This window comes from Muscardinus avellanarius (assembly GCF_963383645.1).
Source record: "Muscardinus avellanarius genome assembly, chromosome: 1".
NCBI lineage: Eukaryota > Metazoa > Chordata > Mammalia > Rodentia > Gliridae > Muscardinus > Muscardinus avellanarius.
In genome coordinates this window covers 81,488,099-81,512,529 of record NC_137786.1, presented here as the reverse complement: position 1 = coordinate 81,512,529, position 24,431 = coordinate 81,488,099, and the positions used below count along the sequence as shown (strand labels likewise).

At 36.0% G+C, this 24,431-nt stretch overlaps 1 protein-coding gene across 1 annotated transcript in view; it reads left to right on the top strand.

Annotated features, from left to right (window-relative positions):
- Nucleotides 1–24,431, top strand: part of SKIC3 (SKI3 subunit of superkiller complex) — a gene marked incomplete at both ends in the record, with an annotated part of 81,716 nt that overhangs the window by 36,393 nt on the left and 20,892 nt on the right. Inside the window, 9 exons of the mRNA XM_080694113.1 lie at nucleotides 487–628; nucleotides 3,502–3,595; nucleotides 6,266–6,343; nucleotides 8,760–8,884; nucleotides 9,977–10,100; nucleotides 12,991–13,212; nucleotides 14,335–14,407; nucleotides 17,981–18,034; nucleotides 18,208–18,319. Of these exons, the coding sequence (XP_080550239.1) occupies nucleotides 487–628; nucleotides 3,502–3,595; nucleotides 6,266–6,343; nucleotides 8,760–8,884; nucleotides 9,977–10,100; nucleotides 12,991–13,212; nucleotides 14,335–14,407; nucleotides 17,981–18,034; nucleotides 18,208–18,319 (1,024 nt within the window). The remainder of the gene's footprint in view (nucleotides 1–486; nucleotides 629–3,501; nucleotides 3,596–6,265; nucleotides 6,344–8,759; nucleotides 8,885–9,976; nucleotides 10,101–12,990; nucleotides 13,213–14,334; nucleotides 14,408–17,980; nucleotides 18,035–18,207; nucleotides 18,320–24,431) is intronic.

Sequence of the window (24,431 nt, the reverse complement as noted above, 5' to 3'; positions counted from 1 at the left end):
AAGAACTTTTAGTTTTCACCTTCTTTTCATCTTTCAAAAGTTGTTGAGTAAATGACATGGAAATTTAATAGATACAGTAACAGATACCTAGAACAGAAACTGACACTCTAGGAAATAAAAAGACATGAGATAAAGACTCATCATGTTAATGTTTCTAGATGTTTATGAAAATGTTTTAGAATTTGTTGGTTTGGTTTGACTTTTAGGAGGTAGTGCTCAGAAGGAGAAAACCAACTCCTATGCCACCTCTTTTTCCTGCACTTACCTTTTTTATTTTTCTACTAAGGATTGCAGAAAGTGATTTCAATATGGTGTTAGCTATGTTTTACCACAGTGACCCTTCATTTAAAGGCATATAAACAGTTTACTTGAAGAAGACTAAGATGTGATAATTTCTGTATTAAAGTGCATTGTTTTATTTCTAACTTTTTATTGGCATGGGTATTGGCACCCTATGTCTACTTGTTAACTTTGTCTTTTTTAAAGACTGAGGGAGCAATAGGCTATGCATATTGGGTCTGTACAACATTGCAAGATAAAAGCAACAGAGAAACAGAGCTGTACCAGTACAACATCCTCCAGATGAATGCTATTCCAGCAGCTCAAGTTGTTTTGTCTAAATATGTGGGTAAGTTACCTGTTATGTAATGGCAAGATATTTGAATAAATATTGAAATAATTTAAACAATTTAAAAAATTAGCTGAGCGTGGTGGTGCATGTTTGTAATCCCAGCATTCAGGAGGCTGAGACCGGAGGATTGAGGTTCACAGACAGCCTCAGCTCCTTGGCAAGGCTCTTCGCAACTCATTGAGACCTTGTTTCAAAAATAAAAAGACTGGCCGGGCGTGGTGGCGCACGCTTGTAATCCCCGCGCTTGGGAGGCGGAGACAGGAGGATCGCGCAGGTTCGAAGCCAGTCGCGCGCGCTGGCTTAGGAGACCCTGTTTCCAAAATGAAAATGTAAAAATAGGTCTGGGAGTGTAGCCCGGAGGTAGAAGGGCTTCCAGGAACCCCAGTACCACCAAAAAAAAACAAAAAACAAAAAACGAAACAAAAATAAAAAGACTGAAAAATAGGACTAGAGGTGTAGCTTGGAGGTACAAGGCCCCTGGATTCCATCCCCAGTACTGAAAAAAATTAAATCAATTCCAAATTAGTGTTCTATAAGGCATAAATTTGCCTTTTTGTCATGATAGCTAAGAAGTCTACATTTAAACTGCTAGGATGGCTTTTCAAGAAAATGAGAAATCAGATATACCCTAAAAAACAAGAGGAAATGACTTCTGGATGTGGAAAGGATTGTAATCCTCTTTATTTAGCCTTGGGCACTCGTATGGAAGAAAGTAGTAAACATCAGCACTTTTGGACATTATACATTGTGCCAAAATGAATAATAGATAACTAAAGCTGGGGAAGTGCATGTTCAGAAATTTTATTGATGAGTTTTCTTACCAAAGGGTATACATAAAGAGGTAAATTTTAGCTGTTGGGAAACTCAGCTACCTAAAACAATGAGGAAAGAATTTTCTAACAAATAAGCATAACTGGGGTTTTCCCATATTGGGACCCTGTCTATACTCATGTAACAGATTTGCCTCTATGTGATTGGTCAAAGAATTAGAAAAGTAGAAAGGTGCCTGTGGTGGCACACGCTTGTAATTCAGGAGGCTGAGACAGGAGGATCGGGGTTACAGGACAGCCTCAGCTACTTAGGCCCACTGCAACTTAGTGAGACCCTGTTAAAATTAAAGAATAAAACAATTAAAGAATAAAAAATAGGGCAGGGGGTGTAGCGCTGTGGTCGAATGCCCCTGGGTTCCATCTCCAGACCCACAAAAAAAAAAAAAAGAAAAAAAAAGAAAAGAAAAGTAGAAAGGGTGGTAAGGCAGAGAATGCGGACTGTCCTACTGTTTGCTTTTACTGTGGGTGTGTGAAGGCATGGATTTCTTCATACTCACTTTGACTCAGGTTTATGACTCTTACCTTATGTGGTGACATTAAAGTATTTTTCAGGAATAACTAACGATGTGACTTTTACCTTATCTTTTGATATTAGAACCTAACCATCACATAGGAATGATTTCATTGTACTTTGTTAAACAGTTTACATAATTTAAAGGATTTTTTCCCCCAATACTACTGGGTTTTTTTTTTTGTACTAGAGATTGAACCCAGGGGCTTTTTACCTCTGAGCTATTCCCCCGGCCCCATTTTATTTTTATTTTGAAACAAGATTTTGCTAGGTTGATGAGAGTCTTACTACTTGTTGAGGCTGTCCTCAAACCTGTCATCCTCCTGTCTTAGCCACCCGAGTACAGGAATATACCACCATGTGGGACTCCAGTACTACTCTTAAATAGACTAAATTAAGTGGCTTTCTCTTTCTCTATGTACCTTAGCAGATACATGATGTTTATGACATTAGAATTTCAAAATGCTAGTTGGGCGTGGTGACACATGCCTGTAACCCCAGCTACTTGGAAAGCTGAGGCAAGTGGGTCCCAAGTTCAAGGCCAGCCTGAGCAATTTAGTGACAACCTGTGTCAAAATAAAAAATAGAAAAGCCTGGGAATGTGGATCAGTGGTAGTATGTCCCTGAATACTGCCAGAAAAATAAAAAATAAAAATCCCGAGTCCCCTAATCATATTTTGTTTATATAGTAGTACTGAATTATATTTTAAAAAACATACAGAGATTGGAGCTGAACCATCAAGGGAAATTGTTGCTAAATTTGATCACAGGAAAGCTTAAATGATGGCCAAAAAACTGAATTTTGTTGTAAATTTTATGACTTTTTTTTTTGGTGGTACTGGGGTTCCTGGAAGCCCTTCTACCTCCGAGCTACACTCCCAGACCTATTTTTACATTTTTATTAGGAAACAGGGTCTCCTAAGCCAGTGTACGTGGCTGGCTTCGAACCTGCGTGATCCTCCTGTCTCTGCCTCCCAAGCGCAGGGATTACAAGCGTGGGCCACCACACCTGGCTTATGACTAGTTTTAACATGAGTTATAATTTCAAATTATAGTTTAGGGACAAAAGTATTTAAACTCTAAAACATAACCAGAAACATGTAAACTTAAATAGTATTCAGTAATGTAAAAGAATCATAAAATGATTATTGGTATAAATAAGAAAATTAGGCCATTTTTCTTCCTCCCTCCTCTTTTTTTGTTGGATTTAATCCAGAGGCATTCTACCTCTAAGCTATACCCCTCAGCCCTTTTTAATTTTTAATTTTATTTTTAGCAGGGTCTTGCTAAATTGCTGAGGGCCTCACTAAGTTGCCGAAGCTGGCCTTGAACCTGTGATCCTTCTGTCTCAGCCTCCCAGGCATTGGGATACAAGCTCACTCTACCACACCTGGCTTAGAACATTTTTTAGTAATGCCAATAATTATCTGTAGTCTCATGTCTAAAATACAGAAAAAAGTGAAAATTAAACTAGTTTATTTTGTGAACATAATCAGTATGTGCATATAAAGTTATTTTTGAATTTCCAGAAAGAATTCAGAACTATGCTCCAGCTTTCACAATGTTGGGTTACTTAAATGAGCACCTACATCTGAAAAGGGAAGCAGCAGATGCATACCAGAGGTAAGCTACATTTAATTGAAATGTCATCATTTTTATCAGTCTTTGAAATCTAGTCTCATTCTCTTGAGGAGGACACTGAGTGTTCTGGCTCCTTTCCTGTTTTTTAACATATTTTATTAAATCTTAGAAGGTGAAAAGTTACAGTCCTAAATTTTGAGTTGTATTTTGGTTTCTGTTGCAAGGGAGTGGACAAGAGGAGTGAGAGAGGGGCACAAAACAAAAACCTCAGATTTTGCTTTAGAGAAATGTATTCTCCAGGAACTTGTCCAGCTTTGTTATGTACATGTGTTCAGTCAGGCAAATGACACCATTATGTATATGCTCAAATCACTTTACTATCTACTTTATATTCAGTTCAATAAATATATTGGACTACTGTGTACCAAGCAGTGTCCTGGCACAGGCAATTGAGAATGGAATTAAAACAGATGGAGACCATAGTCTCATGAAGATCATGTCCTGGTGGTGGTGGGAGATAACAAATAAGCTTGTAAGCATCTATGATAATAACTGCTGAGAAAGAACTAAAGTAGGGCAAAGGGACAGAGAATGCAGGGGCAGGGAGTGCCAGGAAGAGACATTTCAGATGGGCTGAAGAGAGATGGGTCTGTTGAGAAGTTGAGGCCTGACCTGAACGAATTGAGGCTACAAACCATTTGGTTATATGAGCGAGAGCATCCAGGCAGAAGTGAGAGCAGGAGCGAGTGCTCCCAAGGGACGAAACAAGAAGCCAGTGTGCCAGAGTAGACAGCCTGGTCTGGAGAATGCCGGAAATCAAATATTTTTTTTCTTTTTCTTTTTCTTTTTCTTGTTGCTACTGGAGATGGAACCCAGGGGCATTCTGCTTTTGAGCTATACCCCCAGCCTAATTTTTTTAATACTTTATTTTGAAACAGGGTCTCACTGAGTTGCTGAGGCTGTCTGTGAACCACGATCCTCCTGTCTCAGCCTCCCAAATGCTGGGATTTACATCTGACTGTAAATTTACATGTGCCACCACATCTGACTGGAAATCAGATCTTAAAGTTTTGTTCTCTACAGATTAATGGGTAAATGAATAGTGACGTAACCATTGATCTCATAGAGGCAAAGGTAAAAGACCTGATTGCTTAACTGTAAGGCAGATTATTGCCTCAGATATAAGTATTTTGAGGAAGCCTTGTCAGTTTAACTGAGGTGAACCAAATACCTTATCATTTCTTTTTATGGATCTATGTGTAGTTCAAAAAAGTAATCACTAGATGGTACTAGAGGTTATATAATCAAGGAGTTGGTTTTTGAGGTGTATATGGAGAGACATTTAGGAAAAAACACGATTTTTTTTTTTGCAGTAAACAAACTATATAAACATGACAAAATGCAACCGTGAACAGGATTTTTGAACAGAGAAACCAGCTGCAAGATATTTGCTACTTTTTTGCACATACTGTTCCTATCACAGATATGGTGTCTCTACCATGGATACACCTTATGCTGAAAAGTGCATTTCCAGCTGGGCATGGTGGCACACGCTTGTAATCCCAGCATTTGGGAGGCTGAGACAGTAGGATCTCAGTTCGAGGACAGCTTCAGCTACTACTTAGTGAGGTCCTTTGCAACTCAGTGAGACCCTGTTTCAAAATAAAAATAATAAATAGGGCTGGGGATGTCGCTCGGAGGTATATATTGCTTTTTCTTAACTGATTACCACTACTGTTTTCTGTCTTAAACAAGTCTTGAGGCTTAAAACTACAAATGAGGCATAAATTTAACCAAAAGTATATTTAATCTCTATAGTACTTTTAGGCTTCTCTAGCAAGTTTTTGTTTTTCATGTAACATCCAGGGTGGTGGCACACACCTGTATCCTAGTGCTTGGGAGGCTGTACAAGGACAGCCTCAGCAAGTAGTGAGACTCCCATCAATCTAGGGAGACCCTGTTTCAAAATAAAAATAAACATAAACATAAAAATAGGGCTGGTGTTGTAGCTCTGAAGTAGAATGTCCCTGGGTTTAATCCCCAGTAACACACACACACACACACACACACACACACACACACACACACACACACAACCTTTTTTGGATATTTCTTCTTGGCAAATCATCTTTAAACTGAAAAGTAGAAGCAAACATCTTACTAAATATCCAACTCTTTAGAGTTGTGAACATATTTCCCTGTTTACCTAGAGAGAACTGAGCATGATAAAGAAATAATGGCTGTCAGCATGTTGATATATATTCTAAACATCGGAGGACTTCTGATGACCTTCCCTTCCTTTAACTCACTGCCTTCAGTTTTTCTGTGTGTACAGGGAAAAAAAAAACCACATAAAAGCACTCAATCCTGCCTTCCTAACTGTGAAACTACTGTATATAAATATTTTTAAGAGTATGAACTCAAGTATATCAGAATATAATACTGTAATTTACTCATTTATCATGTTTAGATTAAAACTTGATTTCACTTTCTAAGAAAGAACTAAGGTGTCATTTTATTAGTTACTTTCCTGACAATCTAAAATCTAAATATATTTAAGTGCATTCATGGCATAAATTTAACTTAATTCTTTAACTAAAGAAGTGGGAGAATTGAAGAGAACAGAAATCTGTGGATTCACCTAAGGAGGGAGGAGTAAAATATTGCTGTTGTCACATGTAGATAACTTCAAACACCTTGTCCTTTCTTAAGGGCAATTTTGTTATTACAGACTTCAGAAGAACAGAGTGCTTATCAGGTCGCAGTAAGAAATTATGGCCGATTGTTATGGTAAGCATTTTTTTCTCTCATTAATTCTATGAAATCTATTGGATTTTTTTTCTGGGAAAAGTATGGGACTGGGGAGGTGATGACCTGAGTATAGAGCAGTGGTCATGGTGAATACATTATTCCCACAGCACTAGCTGTAATAAAACTTTCTTATACTTGTAAAACTACCTAACCCCAGTTTACCTTGTAACGGGGAGAACTAGCACTTACGGTTGTGGACTAGACGAGGGAAGAGAAGTGGTTGCCATCTCTAATAGTAGAGACCTAGTTAACTGGAAGAGGAATTGGATTTATTCAGACTTGCTATATGTTCTTAAACTAGGGATGGACATTAGGTGTCCAGAAATGCCTTTGAAATAGTATATAAAAATTGGGGAGATGAAGAGAGCTATAGATCATTCCTCAGATCGTCAAAAATTTTTTACTCCAATTTTTTAAAACTTACAAACCAGTTGTTTTAGAGTAGACCAGAAAATAGAATTATTATAGAAGGAATATTTTTGATGCAAGGAATCATTCCTCAGGTTTAGAGCTGTCGAAGTTGAATGATAAAGTTTGAAGCACATGAAAACTGTATTTTGATTTGGGATTAGTGCCTACAGGTCTTTTATGGAGTTACATAACAAAGACCCAGTGTAGCCAGTTCTTATATTTTGTGACTGTATAACTGAATCATTTCCATAAACAGGGAAATTTTACTGATTTCATTGCCTTTATACATTTTTTAAAACTGTTCCATATAAGAGTAGAGCTCTCTTAGTTCCAAGGTTTTGTTGAAGCAGAAAATAGATATTGTAAGAAATTGTGTAGAAAAATGTATCTTCTTTTTAGTTTGAATATTTGATATAATGTAAATATTTTAGAAGAAAAATTTTACCTCCCATTGAAAACAGGCCATGTATTTCTCTTTAATTTGTTATTATAAAGTATATCAAACATACAAGCATATAGTAAGCAATAAAATATAGAGAATCAGTTAGTGAGTAGTCACCATTCAAGTGTAAGATCTTAAAATTCTGTCAATTTTATAAAACTAACATTAGAAGCAGAGGTTCCCATGCTTTTTGGCTCCCACTCATCCCCTTCAAGATTAGTAAGATTTTATAAAAATATTTTCAATAATACATTTAAACATAGGGACAGATTTGAATTATGGTGTTGGATACAGAAGTAAGAATCTCAGAGATACAGTGTTTCCACTCAGACAATGGCAGCTGAGCTTATGTAACTTCACATTTAAATCAGCAGAAGCAGGTTCTTTTGCTGCTATTAATGAGCATTGTCCCTTAGTGTCAAACTTTGCAGTTTATATTTTTCTCCCTATTAAACACACAAATGAGTATATAGTTTTGCCCGTGAAATTTAGATTGTCTGTATCTCTTCACCCTCTACCCCCAAAAAATGGATATGCAGAAAATGAATTTACATAAGTAGGTTTGATTCTGACAAGGCACTGTATGACTGAGCAAACTTGTCAAAGGTGCTAGAATCTTACTCATAGGATAACATTTAATTAATAAGCTTAACAGATTAGAATGCTGTATAAAAGTTGACCTGAAACTTTTCTTATGATTTAGGATTTTAATAAAAATTTGTTAAAGATATAGATATATATTTTGTAATTTTCACTCCTTCCTTCCTTTTTTCCTTCCCTTTTTCCTTCCTTCCTTCCTTCCTTCCTTCCTTCCTTCCTTCCTTTTTTCCTTCCCTTTTTCCTTCCTTCCTTCCTTCCTTCCTTCCTTCCTTCCTTCCTTCCTTTGTGATACTGGGAATTGAACCCAGAGGCATTCTTACTTATTTTTTAATTTGGAAACAGAGTCTCACTAGCTTGCTAAGAACCTAGCTACGTTGTCATGGTCAGCTTTGAACTGGTGGTACAAGAATGGGCCACAACACCCAGCTTTCATATGTAATTTAAAAGAAGTAAAGTGTGACAGAGTTGGAGGTGGTGGCACATGCCTGTAATCCCAGTATTTTGGAGGCTGAGACTGTAGGATTGTGGTTTGGGGCTAGCCTCAGCTACTTAATGAGGCCCTCCACAACTTAGACCCTTTTTCAAAATAAAAACAATGCTGGGAGTGTAGCTCAGAGGTAGAATGCTTCTGAGTTCAATCCCCAGTACTGCAAAAATAAATAAATAAATAAATAAATAAATAAATAAATAAATAAATAAATAAAGTGAAATTCTCTTCCTTCCATTTGTGAATGCTTTCTATTTTCAGTCTTTTCCACAGCTTCAATATTAATAGATTATAGTTTACTGAATTGCTACTATAAAAAAGAATGCAATTGAATTTATTTAAAAATATTCTGTGTGTTTGTGTGTGTGTATGTGTGTGTGTGTGTGAGTGTGTGTTTGATGATACAAGCCAAAATTATTTTCGATATTAATAGTAAGTTGTGTTTTGCTTCTTAGTTCCATTGGTGAATATGATAAAGCTATCCAGGCTTTTAAATCAACACCTCTTGAAGAGTTAGAAGACATCATAGGTTTTGCACTAGCTTTATTTATGAAGGGGCTTTATAAAGAGAGCAGTAAAGGTAAGTATATTGCTTGAAGCTAAAAGACACACCTTTTGTAGGGCTAAATAGAGTTTAATCATGATACGCTTACATGCAAAATGATGTAATATTGAGATGAGGGTAAGGGTTGCAGTGTTTATTAAAATAGGACTTAAGTATCAGGAGCCATAATAGTCACTTTTTATGTTACCTTATTTAGTGCATTATGAAGATTAATAATAGTCTTTGTGCTATAAGCTGAGTATTTATTGCATAGATGAGGCCCAAGATTACTTATGATGGATATGTGTGTTAGCATTTGAAAGCAGGTATATTCTACATTACTTTCTGATAAATGAAACCTTTAATCATTGTTAGTAGTAGTAGATTTTGTTTTCTCCAAAAATGTTAACTGAGTGAAATTTTAAATGCATAGGCCCTGTACAATTTATCTTAGCTTTATATTTTTATTTATTTTTGTGGGTCTAGGGATGGAACTGAGGGGCATTCGACCTTCGAGCTACACCCCCTATCCTATTTTTTTTTTTTTTTTTTATTCTTTATTTTGAAGCCGGGTCTCACTGAGTTGCCAAGGCCTCACTAAGTAGCTGAGGCTGTTCACGAACTGCGATTCTCTGGTCTCAGCCTCCCAAATACTGGGATTACAAGCTTGCACCACCATGCCCAGCTTGTCTTAGCTTTAGAAATCAGATGAGATTGTATGCATTCAGGGTGGTATGGCCTTAGACCTGTATAGCTTATCTAAGTATCCTCTGCTTGATAGAGTTACTGGTCTGCACTGAGATTTTTGATGATATCTCCGTGGATTTCAGGCCCCCACTTCTGGAAAAGGTGGCATTTAAAGATAGTGACTCAGTCCTTCCTGTAGATTCTGGAGCTAGAAGGTAGGGATTGTCACATAATGATCCTAAGCAAACCCCCAGAATCACTTTGATTAAGCAAAACCAAGCTAGATTATTATAAGTTTTTATTTTTTCTACTTGAAAACAAGGAAATAATAAGATATAATTTTAGTTAGATCTTTTTGAAAAACAGAATTAGGAAAGAGAAATATTTACACCTTGTCAATCAGTATTGCTTTTATATTTTGTTTCCAATTCTGTATGATAGCCTATGAGAGAGCCTTGTCTATTGTTGAATCAGAGCAAGACAAAGCCCATATCTTGACAGCACTGGCAATAACAGAATATAAACAAGGAAAGATGGATGTAGCCAAGTCATTGCTATTCAAATGGTATGTATAGGTGACATCAACACTTAACATGATCAGATACTTAAATATTTGGGTTTAAGATTTGGAGCAATATAAAATGAAGTTGTTAATGTTTTAGAAACTTTTGGATGGTTCTGAATTGATAGTTGCAAGTATTGTTTAATTCTTAGCCCTGGATACATCCAGTTTTTCAAAACCATTCACTCTATTATGTATACATTATTTCTTTGTTTTCTCTCATTTTCTTTTCTCTCTCTTTTTTTTTTTTTTTTAGCAGTACTGGGGATGGAACCCAGGGGCATTCTACCTCCGAGCTACATCCCAGCCCTATTTTTTATCCTTTATTTCGAAACAAGGTCTCACTGAGTTGCAAAGGGCCTCACTAAGTAGCTGAGGCTGTTTTCGAACTGCGATTCTCCTGTCTCAGCCTCCCAAATGCTGGGATTCTAAGCATGCGCCACCATGCACGGCATTTTTTTTTTCTTTTTTCTTTTTAAAAGTAATTGGTCATGAGATCTGGTAGTAGGAGCTTAAACTCTTTTTAAAAAAATGTTTTTAAACATGGCCATTTATTTAGTTAAAAAGTAATCAAGTCAACAATTTGGGCTATGTTTACCTGGGTGATTTTACAGGTGTGTACCAGGCTCAGATGATCTTTGCTATGGCTCACTGGTTGTCTGTATCTGGCTGCTGTGTTGGCTGGTGGCTGGTAAGCTGCCTGCTGAGATATGGTCTTCCATTCCCATTAGAGTAGCCTGGGGAGCTCAAACCTCTAATGAAGGCTTTTGAAACTAACTTAGTTTTTGGCCTCTTTGATCCCCAAAGACATATTTTTTCCTCCTCTTCTTCCTTTTCAAGTTAACCTGATAAAAAGTTTATTTGAAAGCAAGTCTTTAAAAAAAATTATACCAACAGAACTTGTAACTATTTTTATGTTTGGAGTATAAATTAGTAAAATAACAGTCTGCTATATTCTATCTATGATGGTAATTTTGGACTTATTGATGGTTTTAGCAATCTTTTTTTTAAAGTTGGCATTAATTCCTTCAGGAGCAGTAGGTGATTGGTATATGCTGTTGGACAGTGGTTGTCAGTGAAGGTTTTATTGGAATTTTTATTAGCACAAATTTCCATAGTGCAGAAAGCTTATATCCTTACCTCCTACCCATTAAATGCAAATAGTATTCCTCATTCAAAATGAGAACCAAAAAATCACTTCCATAACTGTTTCCATCAAGGATGGAGAAGGGAGATGATTAGATGGTTCTAGTTGAGAACCCCTTTTGTAGGATAAGCTTTATATTTGTTTATTCATTGAGATATTTTTGTCTTATTCTGCCTGATTAAAGTTGTTTCCTTATACAACAAGCAATTCCTTCTGTTCTTCTTTGCTGTTGTGAGAAAGCCAATCAGTTTAAGTGAAAATCTTGTCATTTTGCATGGATACATTCTACTGACCTCTATCTATGGCTATATATATTTCAAGAACCCAAATTTGTAAATATCTTGGCAACAAGAATCATAGTTTGCTAGTTATCAAAGGCAAAAGTAACCCTAAATTAGGCAAGATTAGTCTGTAATTACTTCTTAAAAAAGAGTAGCTCAAACCATTGGAACATTAGTAGAAATGGAGGAAAAAATAACATTATAATCTTTCCTTTTCCACTTCTATGAGAAGGAAAACCCTTAGCCCTTCAGTTATGTTGTTGGATCCAGGACTTGGTGCTTTTTCTGACCTCTTTTTTTTTTTTTTTTTGGTTCTTTGTATGTCATCATCCAGACTTGACTCTACCAACTGCTCCCATTCCTGCTCCTGTTCCCACTCCCTTGGCATTTTTTACTTTCTTTCTATAAAAAGTCCAGTTATCTATTCTTTATCTTCTTGTTTTCTCTCCATATGTTGAGGACCACACAGTATCATAGATGCTTATTTCAGGAGATTAGGATTAAGTTCATTCTAAATAGGAAAAAGTTTGTCTTCATAGGTTCTACAATATTTATAGCCATTTGTAAAATCTCTAGAACATGGAAGAAGAGAATATTCCAGCACATTTGCTTAATGTTAGAGTGTAGTCATTTTTTTAATGATTTAGATTTGCATATCAGTAAGTATTAAAGTAAGTAGATAGGTTTTATTCATTTTGAGTGCAGGCACAAATTGGAATTTCTTTTATTATAAATATTGAGGTGTATATTTAATATTTGCTTTTTTTGCTTTCTTAGTTGTACCAAATAGGACAAAGTTATATCAAAATTATAAAAATCATATCTTACATAGGGTAAATTCTTTTTTCTTCATTACCCTTCTAAGATTTTATTGAAACTGAACATTTTTACCAATTTGTTCTAATGATTTAACTAGAACTGAGGCTGAAAGAGGCTTATTCATATTTGGTTTTATAACTTGGATATAATGACGAGAAAAGAAACTTGGTTATTGTTGCTCTATGAGAGGCCATTGATTGGCACTTTTACCATCAGGGAATTTCTATTGAAAAAGCCAAGAAACTCTTGTTTTTTATTTTATTTATTTATTTATTTATTTATTTATTTATTTATTTATTTTGCAGTACTGGGGATGGAACCCAAGGGCATTCTACCTTCGAGCTACATCCCCAGCGCTATTTTTTATTCTTTATTTTTTGAAACAGGATCTCACTGAGTTGCAAGGGGCCTCACTAAGTAGCTGAGGCTGTCCTCGAACCTCGATCCTCCTGTCTCAGCCTTCCAAATGCTGGAATTATAAGCATGTGCCACCACGCCTGGCGTGAAATTCCTTTTATATTAGTCTTAAAGCTGACTTAGTTTGGTGAATCATTAAGGAAGTTACTTTGTGTATTAAGTATATTTTAATAATTTTAAAGAATTCTATACTAATGGCTAACAGAGAATTAAAAATAAATATTTACAGCTCTATCTTAAAGGAACCAACCACAGAAAGCCTTCAAGCCTTGTGTGCTCTGGGATTGGCAATGCAGGATGCTACACTGTCAAAAGCAGCACTTAATGAGCTCCTGAAGCACATCAAACACAAAGACAGTGCTTATCAAAAGTGCCTTCTTACTTCAGCAATCTATGCACTCCAAGGTCGCAGTGTGGCTGTGCAAAGACAAGCATCTAAAGCTGTCCACAGGTAAGCTCTGTACTGGTGACCTCGGGGCCTGATGATTCTTGATAAGGTTATGTTTGACATTGGGACTTAGTATCAAGACTATAAACTTAGGTAAGCATATACATTTGGAAACCAAATTCTGGTTTTATGAGATTATACATAGAAACAAGCAATTAACTTTACCTGTTATTTTACCAATAAGGATTTTTTTTTTTTAATTTCACTTTTTCAGGTGAAAGCCCAAAACTTGTTTTGAGGTAAAAGTCCTTAAATCCCAAGTTTGTAATATTGTCAGTCTGTTATCTGATACAGTCCAAGTTGATGGTTTTAAGAAAATTTGGCAACTTAAATATTCAGTAATGTGTTCAAAATTTGGAAAACATAAAGCTATCAATAGCACAGTGTTTATTTTATTTTCTGCATATTGTGTCTTTAGTTTCTTCAAAGAGCAGATGAGATCAGGAACATTCAGGGTTGTATGGCCTTAGATCTTTAGTTTCTTACAATTCATTTTTCTTAAAATATTTGCTGATTAGTTATATTTAAATTGTTTTAATATGAAGCTTATTCCTTATGATGCCATTTCTATTAGAGTACATTCTCCTTATTTATCCTATAATTTTTCATCCATCTGTGTTTTTTTTGTTTTTTGTTTTTGTTTTTTTTTTTTTTTTGGGAATCAAAACCCGTGGCATTCTACCTCTTAGTTGCATCTCCAGCCCTATTTTATTTTTCATTTTGAAACAGGGTCTCACTAAATTTCTGAGGCTGACCTTGAGCCTGTGTCCTTCCTGTCTCCACCTCCCTGGAGCTGAGTTTACAAATCTGTGCCACCACACCCAACTTATTTGTATCTTTTAACATAATGCATTGTGTTTTTTTTTAACTGTTCTTTCTTGTCTCATGGTTTTGTAACCATCACATTGCTGATTTTTGCTTCCTATTTTCTTAAGAATTCTTAGTGTATATAGAAGATATGTGTGTTTTCTAAAATATAAGATACTTTCAGTCAAACATCGACAGTTAATATGAGCTTTTCTTCGGTGTCTAAAAGGTTTTAAACTTGGTAAATGTTGGCTATTTGTGCTTTTTACAGTTAAGTAACTCCCATGTCTAAACTATTACTTCCGCTTATCTCTGTAGTAACCCAGCTGACCCTTCTCTTTGGTCCTTGTTGTCCCGGGCTGTTGCTCAGTATGCTCAACGAAATGCAAAGGTGAGTAATGTTCTAAATACTGGCAAAAAGATAAAATAACTTGTAGTTTGGTAAATATAATTTTAAAGTATAGCATAATTTTCTCTGCAAGATAATAAATGCGTTAAAGTAAATTTTGTCATCTAACCAAATTTCCATTATTCATACACATGCTAGATTGAGTTTCTTCCATGTACTATTGTACTCTTCGGGGTGTGTGGGAACCACAAAGAAGTAAGAGGACTTTTTTGAATACATAGAGGTTATGTTAATGCCTATGTGATGAAGTAAGCTCACAATATAATGAGCATTAGGTATTGTGTTTTAAAATTCGGAAGGTTGATTTTATTTAAGTTTCTTAAAGACAATAAGAATTTGAATACTGCTAATGTCCAGAAATATAAGTATGCACATGAAGTCATTGATGTTTATAAGGGATCATAGTTTTGCTTATAACAGCCAGATATTTTAGGTATCTATATTCTGTTAATCTCTATAGTTAATGTGACTTTTTATAGTTTACTTAACAAGTTGGTAAACATAATGGTAATGGCTAATATGTTTTGAACACTTGTCACATCTAGTAATTTCAATATTTGAAGTTTTGTGGATCTGTTTCTGTTGTTTCCATTGTTTGTTGCTCCTACTGGTTTCCACACATGGTGCCTTTGTTTCTTTATTTACCTGGTTGTATGTGCTTGAAAATTATTTGTATGAATAATTTGAGGCTTAGGATTAAGGTACCTTCCTTTTTCTTTATTCTTTTTGGGGGTTGTTGGGGATTAAACCTAGGGCCATTCTACCTCCAAACTATACCTTCAGCCTTATTTTTTAATTTTGAAACAGGATCTCACTAACTTGTTGAGGCTGGTTCTAGCCCTGCCATCCTCCTGTCTCAGCTTCCCAAGTATGGGGATTAGAGCCATGTGCCGTAACACATGACTAAGGTAACTTTCTGTAGAAATTATTTGCACCTGCTTCTTTCAGGTACTTATTGGCTGCATCAATTTAGAGCTTGAGGTTCTTAGACCAACCAGACTATTCTCTACTTGGGTTGCAAAGCCATTTGAGCCTTGGCTTAATTCTCACTCACCTTGAACTTCCTGAAGAGTGTAATATCTTGGAGTCTCTGCTTATGATGTGGATTCTCTATTATGTGGATTTCCCAGCCTTGTGTGAACCCTGGGCTTTCATTTCTGTCCCACTAGTTCATAAGTCCTGCAAGATGAAAATTAACATTTGTTAGGGTCTACAAATGGCAGAAGTGGCTTCCCTGCTCACATCTCTGGATTCCAATTTTCCTTTCAGTTTTGGTCTAAGTCCTAATATCTTGTAAATTATGCAATGATTTTTAAGAGTATGCCTTGCAAATATTTTACCAGTGCTCCTCAAACTTTAATGTGCAATTAAAATCACCTAATATCTAGTTACAAATGTTACCGTTTGGGGTGGGGACTGTTCCAGGGACCCTTTTAGGCTCCTGAAAACTGTTCCCATAGCCGTGGGTTCTTGTTCTGAACTAGGAATAGATATAACTCTAGTCCGAACACTTGCTGAAAACTTAAATGAGTTTATTATTACAAAGATAGAAATGTAGGAGATAGTTTACAGCCCTATACTATCCCTAACCTGGGTTAGTATACCCGGAATAGTATAGGGGGGTGGCTTAAAAAGAAGTCACTGATGATTCCTGGATACAGAGTATTTTTATAACCAGTCTTCTGACCCAATTAGATCTGTCCTTTCAGAAACTGACTAGATCTGTACTTTCTCTAGGACAGGTCTTTTGATATGGAGAGTCCTCTCTGTAGACCTGAGCCATGGTCTCAGGCACAGACCCTATGCCTTTTGTTACACTCCAAAATGTATGAAGTTGTTTATCTGGATTCCCCCACATCCTGGAGGAAGTTCGCCTCTCTTAGAAATGTAAAAAGACCCTAGTCTTTTGGGCTCCTTCTATTCTCTTGGTAATTACCCTTGGCACCTGAAAATCTGCAGCCCTTTCCTTGAAGCTCCTGGCTTTTTATTTATTTTTACTACCAAAGATATATTTTGAAAATTGAAAAAATTTCCCAATACTGGTACATTAATACATTTTGACACCTCTTCCCAATACTGGTACAAAAAGTGCAAATTATAATTCAGTAGGTCTGAGGTGGGGCCCTTATTCTTTGTTTCTAACAACTATCCAGGAAATACTGATATTGCTGATATGCAGGCCACATTTTGAGTAGCAAGGTTTTATTCCACATTTTTAGTTATTTTTGGTGGATGGATTAGTCCAGTCACTGGAATGAAGTAATCAGTATATGTCAGCTACTGTATTAATCATTTTTAATTATTAGTTGTTGTCATTTAATCCCAACAACTGTATGAATCAGCTATAATTATTATCTACCTGTAGAATATAAAACTTGAGACAGAGAGTTAAATAACGTACAAAAATACAGCTAGTAGTTGTGTTGATTAGATTCAATTCTAAGACTGACTCTCGTCTTCCTTCTACTCTACTATATTGCCTTTCTTCTCTTTAATCCATCTTTCATTTTATGTCAACATTTAAAAACTTCATTTTTAGCATTTTTATGTGCAAAATAGTTTTAAATACATTTCTAATAAACTTCTGATATGAAATGAAAGGTACAATATACTTCTGATTTAAAATGAAAGCATTCTTACAATTCACTTTCTTTTGTAGGTAACATGTCTAACAATTGAATTTTTTTGTTTTGTTTGGTGTTACTGTGGATTTAACCCAGGGGTGCTATACCCCAACCCTTTTTTATTTTTTTATTGCAAGACAGTATCTCACTAAGTATTCCAAGCTTGCCTTGAACTCGTGATCTTCCTATCTCAGCCTCCCAAGTACTGGGATAATGGGCTTATATACTACCTCATCCACCTTTTTTGTGTTTGTGTGGTACTGGGGATCCTGGAAACCCTTCTACCTCCGGGGTACACTCCCAGACCTATTTTTTTTTTTTTTTTTTACACTTTTCTATTTGGAAACAGAGTCTCTTAAACCAGTGAGGCTGGCTTCGAACCTGCGCAATCCTCCTGTCTCCGCCTCCCAAGCACGGGGATTACAAGCGTGCGCCACCACGCCCGGCCTCACCTTTTTTTTTTTTAATTATAGATTTCAAGTTGACCTTATGAAAACTTTATGATACTATATATTTTTTTTCTTGTTTTTAGTATGGAGTAGATTATTGAAACATTGGTAAATTTCATGGTGCTCTGAAATTTTTTTTTTTAAAATACTGTATATTTGTGATATTTTTTCTTCCTCTTTTTTTTCTCTACAGTCTCTTAATACTATTGTTTTAAAATGTGTACATCTTGCTGGTGCCACTGTAAAATCATATAACTTTTGAACTTTTACTGAATATTTTAATTATAGAGTTGGAATATCACAGTAGAAAAGATCTCCTTTCATACAAATAGTAAACTGGTCTTTTAAGGCAGTAATAATAAGTTGATAGGTAAAATGGAAACTTTCAAATGATTTAAGGGGAAAATGTTATCAGTTTTAATGTTTACTGTTAACATGAAAGTTTTTGCACTTGTCTAAATAATTGATATGTTCTATTATAGGGAGGTGCGGTAGCAGGAAATGTGGCTTATATTCTGGACTCAAATCATGGAAAGGTTGGTTGTCTGTAGTACAAGGGAAATGTTTAACTCTAAATAATTTTGCAGTGATAAAGTAAGTTTTTTCATAGCTCTAGTGATCAGAGCATATCAAATAGTTCTTTTAGTCACTTTCAAAGAGAGGAATCTATGAAGAGAATTGCCTAACCCATTTCCTTTCTCTTACGTAGAAGGCATTGCTGTACACTGCAGTAAATCAGTTAGCAGTGGGAAGCAGTTCAGCAGAAGATGAAAAAAATATTGCACTAAAGACCATTCAGAAGGCAGCTCTTCTTTCTCCAGGTGAGTATGATATAGTCCAGTTCATTAGTTTAGATTCTATCAATTTTGCATTTATGACTTATAGGAGAAAACTTTGTTATTTCCATGAAACAAGAGGAAAGGGAATTTTAAGATATATTAAGGTTTTGTATTTTATTGTCTGCATTTGGCTTTAGACAGTTAAGAAATAATTATTAAAACAGGCTAAAGGGAATGCCCACTTAAAGATTTTACCTGTTACTGAAAACCGAATTATTCATTTTCAAGAAATAGTTTTATTTCCATATCTTTCAGTCTAGTTTAATAAAGTTTGCTTATACCTCTAAATTACTTAATCGTCTTTAGTCATTTTTATGTATAGTTAACTCTTTGAGGGGTGGGGATATGTCTTGTGTAATAACTGTTAGAAATGGCAAGATCTTGGCCTCATCTCAGCTAGGCATTACTAGTTCTAACCAGCTGTGTCATATGTTGTTGTGTATCACAAAGGAAATGAGAAATTGCATATTAGTTATTCATCCTAATTCTAATAATCACTATTGAGAAACTGTCTTAGAGGACTAGAATGTCTAGCAATGTAGGGCTACAATGTGAATTTTCTATAATGTTATCTTAAATATAAAATATGGTAAGAAATGGCCAGGCGTGGTGGCGCACGCTTGTAATCCTCACGTTTGGAAGGTGGAGACAGGAGGATCGCACGGGTTCGAAGCCAGCTGCGCTGGCTTAAGAGACCCTGTTTCAAAAAAAAAAAAAAAAAATAGGTCTGGGAGTGTAGCCTGGAGGTAGGAGGGCTTCCAGGAACCCCAGTACCACCAAAAAAAAAAAAAAAAAAAAGATGGTAACAAACAATTTATTCTCCCAGAACACTTGAAACAGGATGTTATTGTTTGGCGAGGCACTGTTAGGAAGCAGATGGTACAAAGAACAGGTTGTAAAATAGCTAACATTTCAGGGATTATTTTATACAAGTAAATAAATCAGTGTTCATCTTTTCAGGGTTTTTTTGGTTTTTTTTTTTTGTTTCTGTTTTTGTGCTGCTACAAAACAGCTACATCTCTGAGCTACATCTCCAGCCCGATTTTTTATTCCTTGTTTTGAAACAGGGTCTCATTAAGTTGCGGAGGGCCTCATTAAGTAGCTGAGGCTGGCCGAGCACCTGCAATCCTCCTGTCTCAGCCTTCCAAGTACTGGGATTACAAGCATGTGCCACCACCCCTGGCTCCCTTTTGTTTTAATATGGAATAAAAAGAAACCTAAGCATTTGAGTTTGTCAGTGTTGTATATTGGTAAATGACTGATTTTTAGAGGTGTTCTCAATTAAATATTAGATAGATTTATTCTCAAAAATTTTTGTTTTTATTTATCGCAAAAAATTTTTATTATGAAAATCTATTAGCCTTTCATCATATAAGTGACATAAACTTTAAGAAGGTAAAATTGCCCAGATGAGATTCTTTTTAGTGATTTTTTATTTTCCCATATTATTTGAAGAAATACTTATACAAGGAAGCAAAATCATCATATAACATGTTTAAAACAGGCCCGAGAGGTAAAGAGTACTTGAGACTTGCCCTTGGAAACCAATGAAAGTGGATATAATTGTAGTTAATAGTAGTGGCTGTGTGTCTAACCCTTGAAGATCTTATTTAACAAAGTTCAGATGTTACCTTGGTCTAAGGAATCTTTTCAGGAATATAAAGAAAATATAATCCCAATAATTTAGAAATGAATGGACAAAGATCCAATTTCTGCTAGATTTGTGCTCCTGTGATTACTAAGGTATTTTTAATTTTTAGCAAACTATTTAAAAACTTTTAGATTTGTAGTTTATATATTATCCAGTCACTTCTTTTATAGGGAATTTGAGAAAAGTTCATGGAAATAGCAGTTTTTTGTTATAACAGAAAAAATTACTGCCAGCTAATGTCCTCCTGACCAGAAATATAAACAATAGCATACAATAAGATCCCTAAAAAGACTTGTTTATTTAATGTTAGGAGTAAGTTAATATTCATAAATAGAGTCTATGTCATTTGTAATTCTAGGTTTTAGATGTGACAACACCTGAGCCATCATTTAGCTTAGATGTTTTTCTTTATGAAGAATGAATCTCAAAGGAAAAGCTGCCATACAGTTAGTCACATGCTAGACCTCAAACCCAGAGCTAAGGCTCAGTCATGCTTCCTCCTTATACAATAATTTATTCTCATCATGAATTGAGGCCATAGTTGTTAGTTGCCACTTGTTTCTTCTGGAATTTGGTTATATCTTGTATTTCTTAAGATAGTCATTATTTGAGGCAGAAATTATTTTGTAATATGAAATTATACACTGAATTTTTTGTGAGTTTTTGCTCTGCTTAAGATTTTTTTTTCTTTTTTTCTTTTTTTTTTTATTGGTGCACTGTATTCATACATCATAGTGGGATACAAACTTTTGTAGACATACATGCACACATTGCCCAGTCAGCCCCCACCCGATCCCCACCCCACTCTTTCCCCATCCCTCCCTCCCATGCTTGGCTTAGTGGTTGACATCTAGTATTATAGCAATTTATCCAAAATTAAAAATGATAATCTCACATAACAGTTTCATTTGTCTGATACCAAGCTTTTGATGACTTAAAGATAACATTTCAATATTTCTTTTTACTTTCTTTCTTACCAGAGAATATTTTTTTCTATTTTTTTTAGGTGAAACTATCATATATTTATATATTTATTTTTCAGAAAAAAAATCTATCCTAATATGGAATATGGACTCTAGATACCCAAAACGATCTTGAAAAAGAACAAAGCTAGAAGATATATATTTTCTGATTTCAAACCATATAAAGCTACAATAATTGAAACAGTGTAGTACTATTCTAAAGGCAGATATATAAACCATTGGAGTTAAATAAAAGCCTAGAGCTAAATTCTTCCCTATATTGTCAAGTTATTTTTGACAAGGTTTCCACGAACATTTGGTGGTGGAAATAATAATCTTTTAACTAAATATTGTTGAAACATAATAATTACATGGAAAAGAATAAAATTGGACCCTTACCTAATCCCATATACAAATATTAACTCAAAATAGGTAAAAGACCTAAATATAAATCTTAAGACTATAAACTTTTAGGAGAAAATCTGGGTCATAGAACCTCACAACATTGAAATTGGCAGTGATTTCTTGGATATGATTTCAATGGCACAGGCAACAGAAGAGTATACAAACTCCCTAAAAAATAAAATAAATATTGTATATCCAAAGACAATGTAAACAGATTTAAAAGTTACTAATAGAATGGGATAAAATATTTCCAAATGCTATATCTGAAGGTATATTAATATTCCAACTAGAAATCCTAAAAATTAACAACAATAAAGGCAAACAATACCATTTAGAGATAGGTAAAAGACTAACATAAATAATGAGTCTCCACAGATAACCAATCTTAGTTGTCTGTTGGATAGAAAATCTTGTTTCTCTGGTTCTGGTGTGTGTTACCTATTTCTTCTTTGTAGTTAATCTCTTTGAGTATTTTCTCTAGCGCTGGTTTTGAAGACATAAATTCCTTCAGTTTCTGTTTGTCATGGAAGCTTCTTATTTCTCCATCTAATTTGGTAGAAAGTTTTGCTGGGTAGGAAATTTTTGGCTGGAAGTTGTTTTCTTTCAGAGTTTGGAATATGTTGCTCCAAGCCCTTCTGGCTCTCATGACTTGATTTGGGAAGTCTGGAGTGATTCTAATTGGTTTGCCTCTGAATGTCACTTGGCCCTTTGTTTTTATTGCCTTTAAAATTCTCTGCTTGGCTTCCACATTGGTCATTTTGACAATTATGTGGCGTGGGGATCCTCTTCTCCGATCCTGTCTAAAGGGAGTTCTATAAGTTTCCTGGACCTGTGTATCAACCTCTTGCTCTATGTCTGGAAAATTTTCTGCTATTACTTCCTTGAAGAGATTGTTGGTCCCTTTGGTTTCACTTTCTTTTCCCTCCTCTATTCCAATTATTCTTAGGTTAGCTCTCTTAAAATGGGCCCATAATTCTTCAATGTCAGATTCCTGCTGTCGGATATTTTTTTCTAGATTAGAAACTATGTGTTCATTTTTGGGATGATCATCTTCTAAGAGCGAGATTCTGTTCTCCATATGGTCTAATCGGTTGTTTGTGCTTTGAATTGAGGCCTTTACTTCATTAATTGCATCCTTTATCTCTTTTTGGCTCTTTCTGAGTTCTTTTCGAAGCACCTCTATTATTTCTACAGTTATTTTCCTGATTTGATCTTCTAGAAATCTCTGATTTTCTGTTTTATCGGGTTCTGAAGTTGTGGGGTTGTGGGCATTCATTGCTCCAGTATTATTCCTCTTTCCCATGATTTCGGAAGTTTGTACCTTCTCTGGGTTCTTCCCTTGGTTCACTATGACTTCACTTAAGGTGTTCTGGATCTTGAGTCAGTAGTATCTCAGACCCCACTACTCCTTTACTGGGTTTATCACAGAGTCTCTGACCCAGAGAGTCGATAGAGGCTGCTTTAGACTGTGGGGGGTGCCAGGTTGCACGTTCTCCTATGGCATGATTTCTCTGCCACCGCCACTCCCCCACTGGGTCAAGTCCCAGGGAGTATAGTACTGGGATTTCTCCTCTGTGGCCCGCAATTTGACTCACTGTTCTTGAGTATACAGATGTAGCTGTACTGGACTTGGTGAATTCGCTGCTGCTGCCGCCGTTGGCAATATGGCGCCGCTGTTACGTCCTCGGCCGTGAGGCTGGCATATTTCTTCTTGGTTTTGAGTTCCACTCTGAATCCCTGCAATGTGTGCTGAGCTCAGCTACTGGGAGCTTTAGATGCTCCCTGCGCCGAGAAATCCCGCCTGGCTGTTCCACAGCAGCTCACCTCGGCTTGCTATAGCAGTCCGGTGAATTCCAGCTGCCGCCGGCAGTATGGCGCTGCTGCCGTGTCCTCTGGTGTGAGGCCGGTGTATCTCCTCTGTGGCTCTGAGCTCTGTTCTCAGTCTGCTTTCTCTCTGGAGCCTGGTGATTTTTTTGTTTCTCTGGTGATGGTGTTTTCTGGCTATGAAAGGTGTTGATTTTGTGGTAATGGAGATTGGTTGTTAGCGGAGCTCTTAAGCCCCGCTTTTCTCGGTCGCCATCTTCCCGGAAGTCCTCTGCTTAAGAATTTTTTAGTGATTCTTGTTTTATTAGCAGTAATACTAATCATCTAATAAGTGAAATAGAAGACCAAAAGACAAAAAACCAAAAACACAAACAAAATCTAAGTACCAAATCTCTTCCAGCTTCTATTCACAACTATTTATTTATTTATTTATTTATTTATTTATTTATTTATTTATTTTGGTGGCACTGGGATTCCTGCAAGCGCTTCTACCTCTGAGCTACATTCACAGACCTATTTTATACTTTTTTATTTTTGGAAACAGGGTCTCTTACGCCAGCGCAGCTGGCTTCGAACCTGCGCAATCCTCCTGTCTCTGCCTCCCAAGCGCGGGGATTACAAGCATGCGCCACCAAGCCCGGCATAACTACCTATTTTGAAAAGAGTGTATCTACCTAACTTTTTTTGTTATCGCCTCTGCAACCAGCCGCTAGGCTTCCCCTCTCAAAGCTGTTGATCAGGTGTGAAGAAAAGAAAGTGCAAATGAACAGAGGGTACAGAATCATATAAACGCTTTCTTTGGCACAACAAAGTGGCTTTCTTGGTAGAACATAGATAAAATATTGAGCTTTTATTTTGTCTCATACATTTCTTAAGAAATAAAAAGCTGTATTATCTTGTTTATCCTAGAATTGTATCTTTAAATAGAAACTGATTTGCCGGGCATGGTGGCACATGCCTGTAATATCTGTTCTTGGGAGGCAGAGACAGGAGGATTGTGCAGGTTCAAAGACAGCTGCGCTGGCTTAAGAGACCCTGTTTCCAAATAAAATATAAAATAGGTCTGAGAGTGTAGCCCGGAGGTAGAAGGGTTCCATCCCCAGTACCACAAAAAAAAAAAAAAAAAAGAGAGAGAAACTGATAAAGAAAGATGAGTGTCTGAGCTTGTCCTTGTTATGACATTCATAAAGTGAATGCAGTTGTCCTTACCCAAGTAGCACAGCACTCTAAGCACCCGAGCTAACCAGCCATA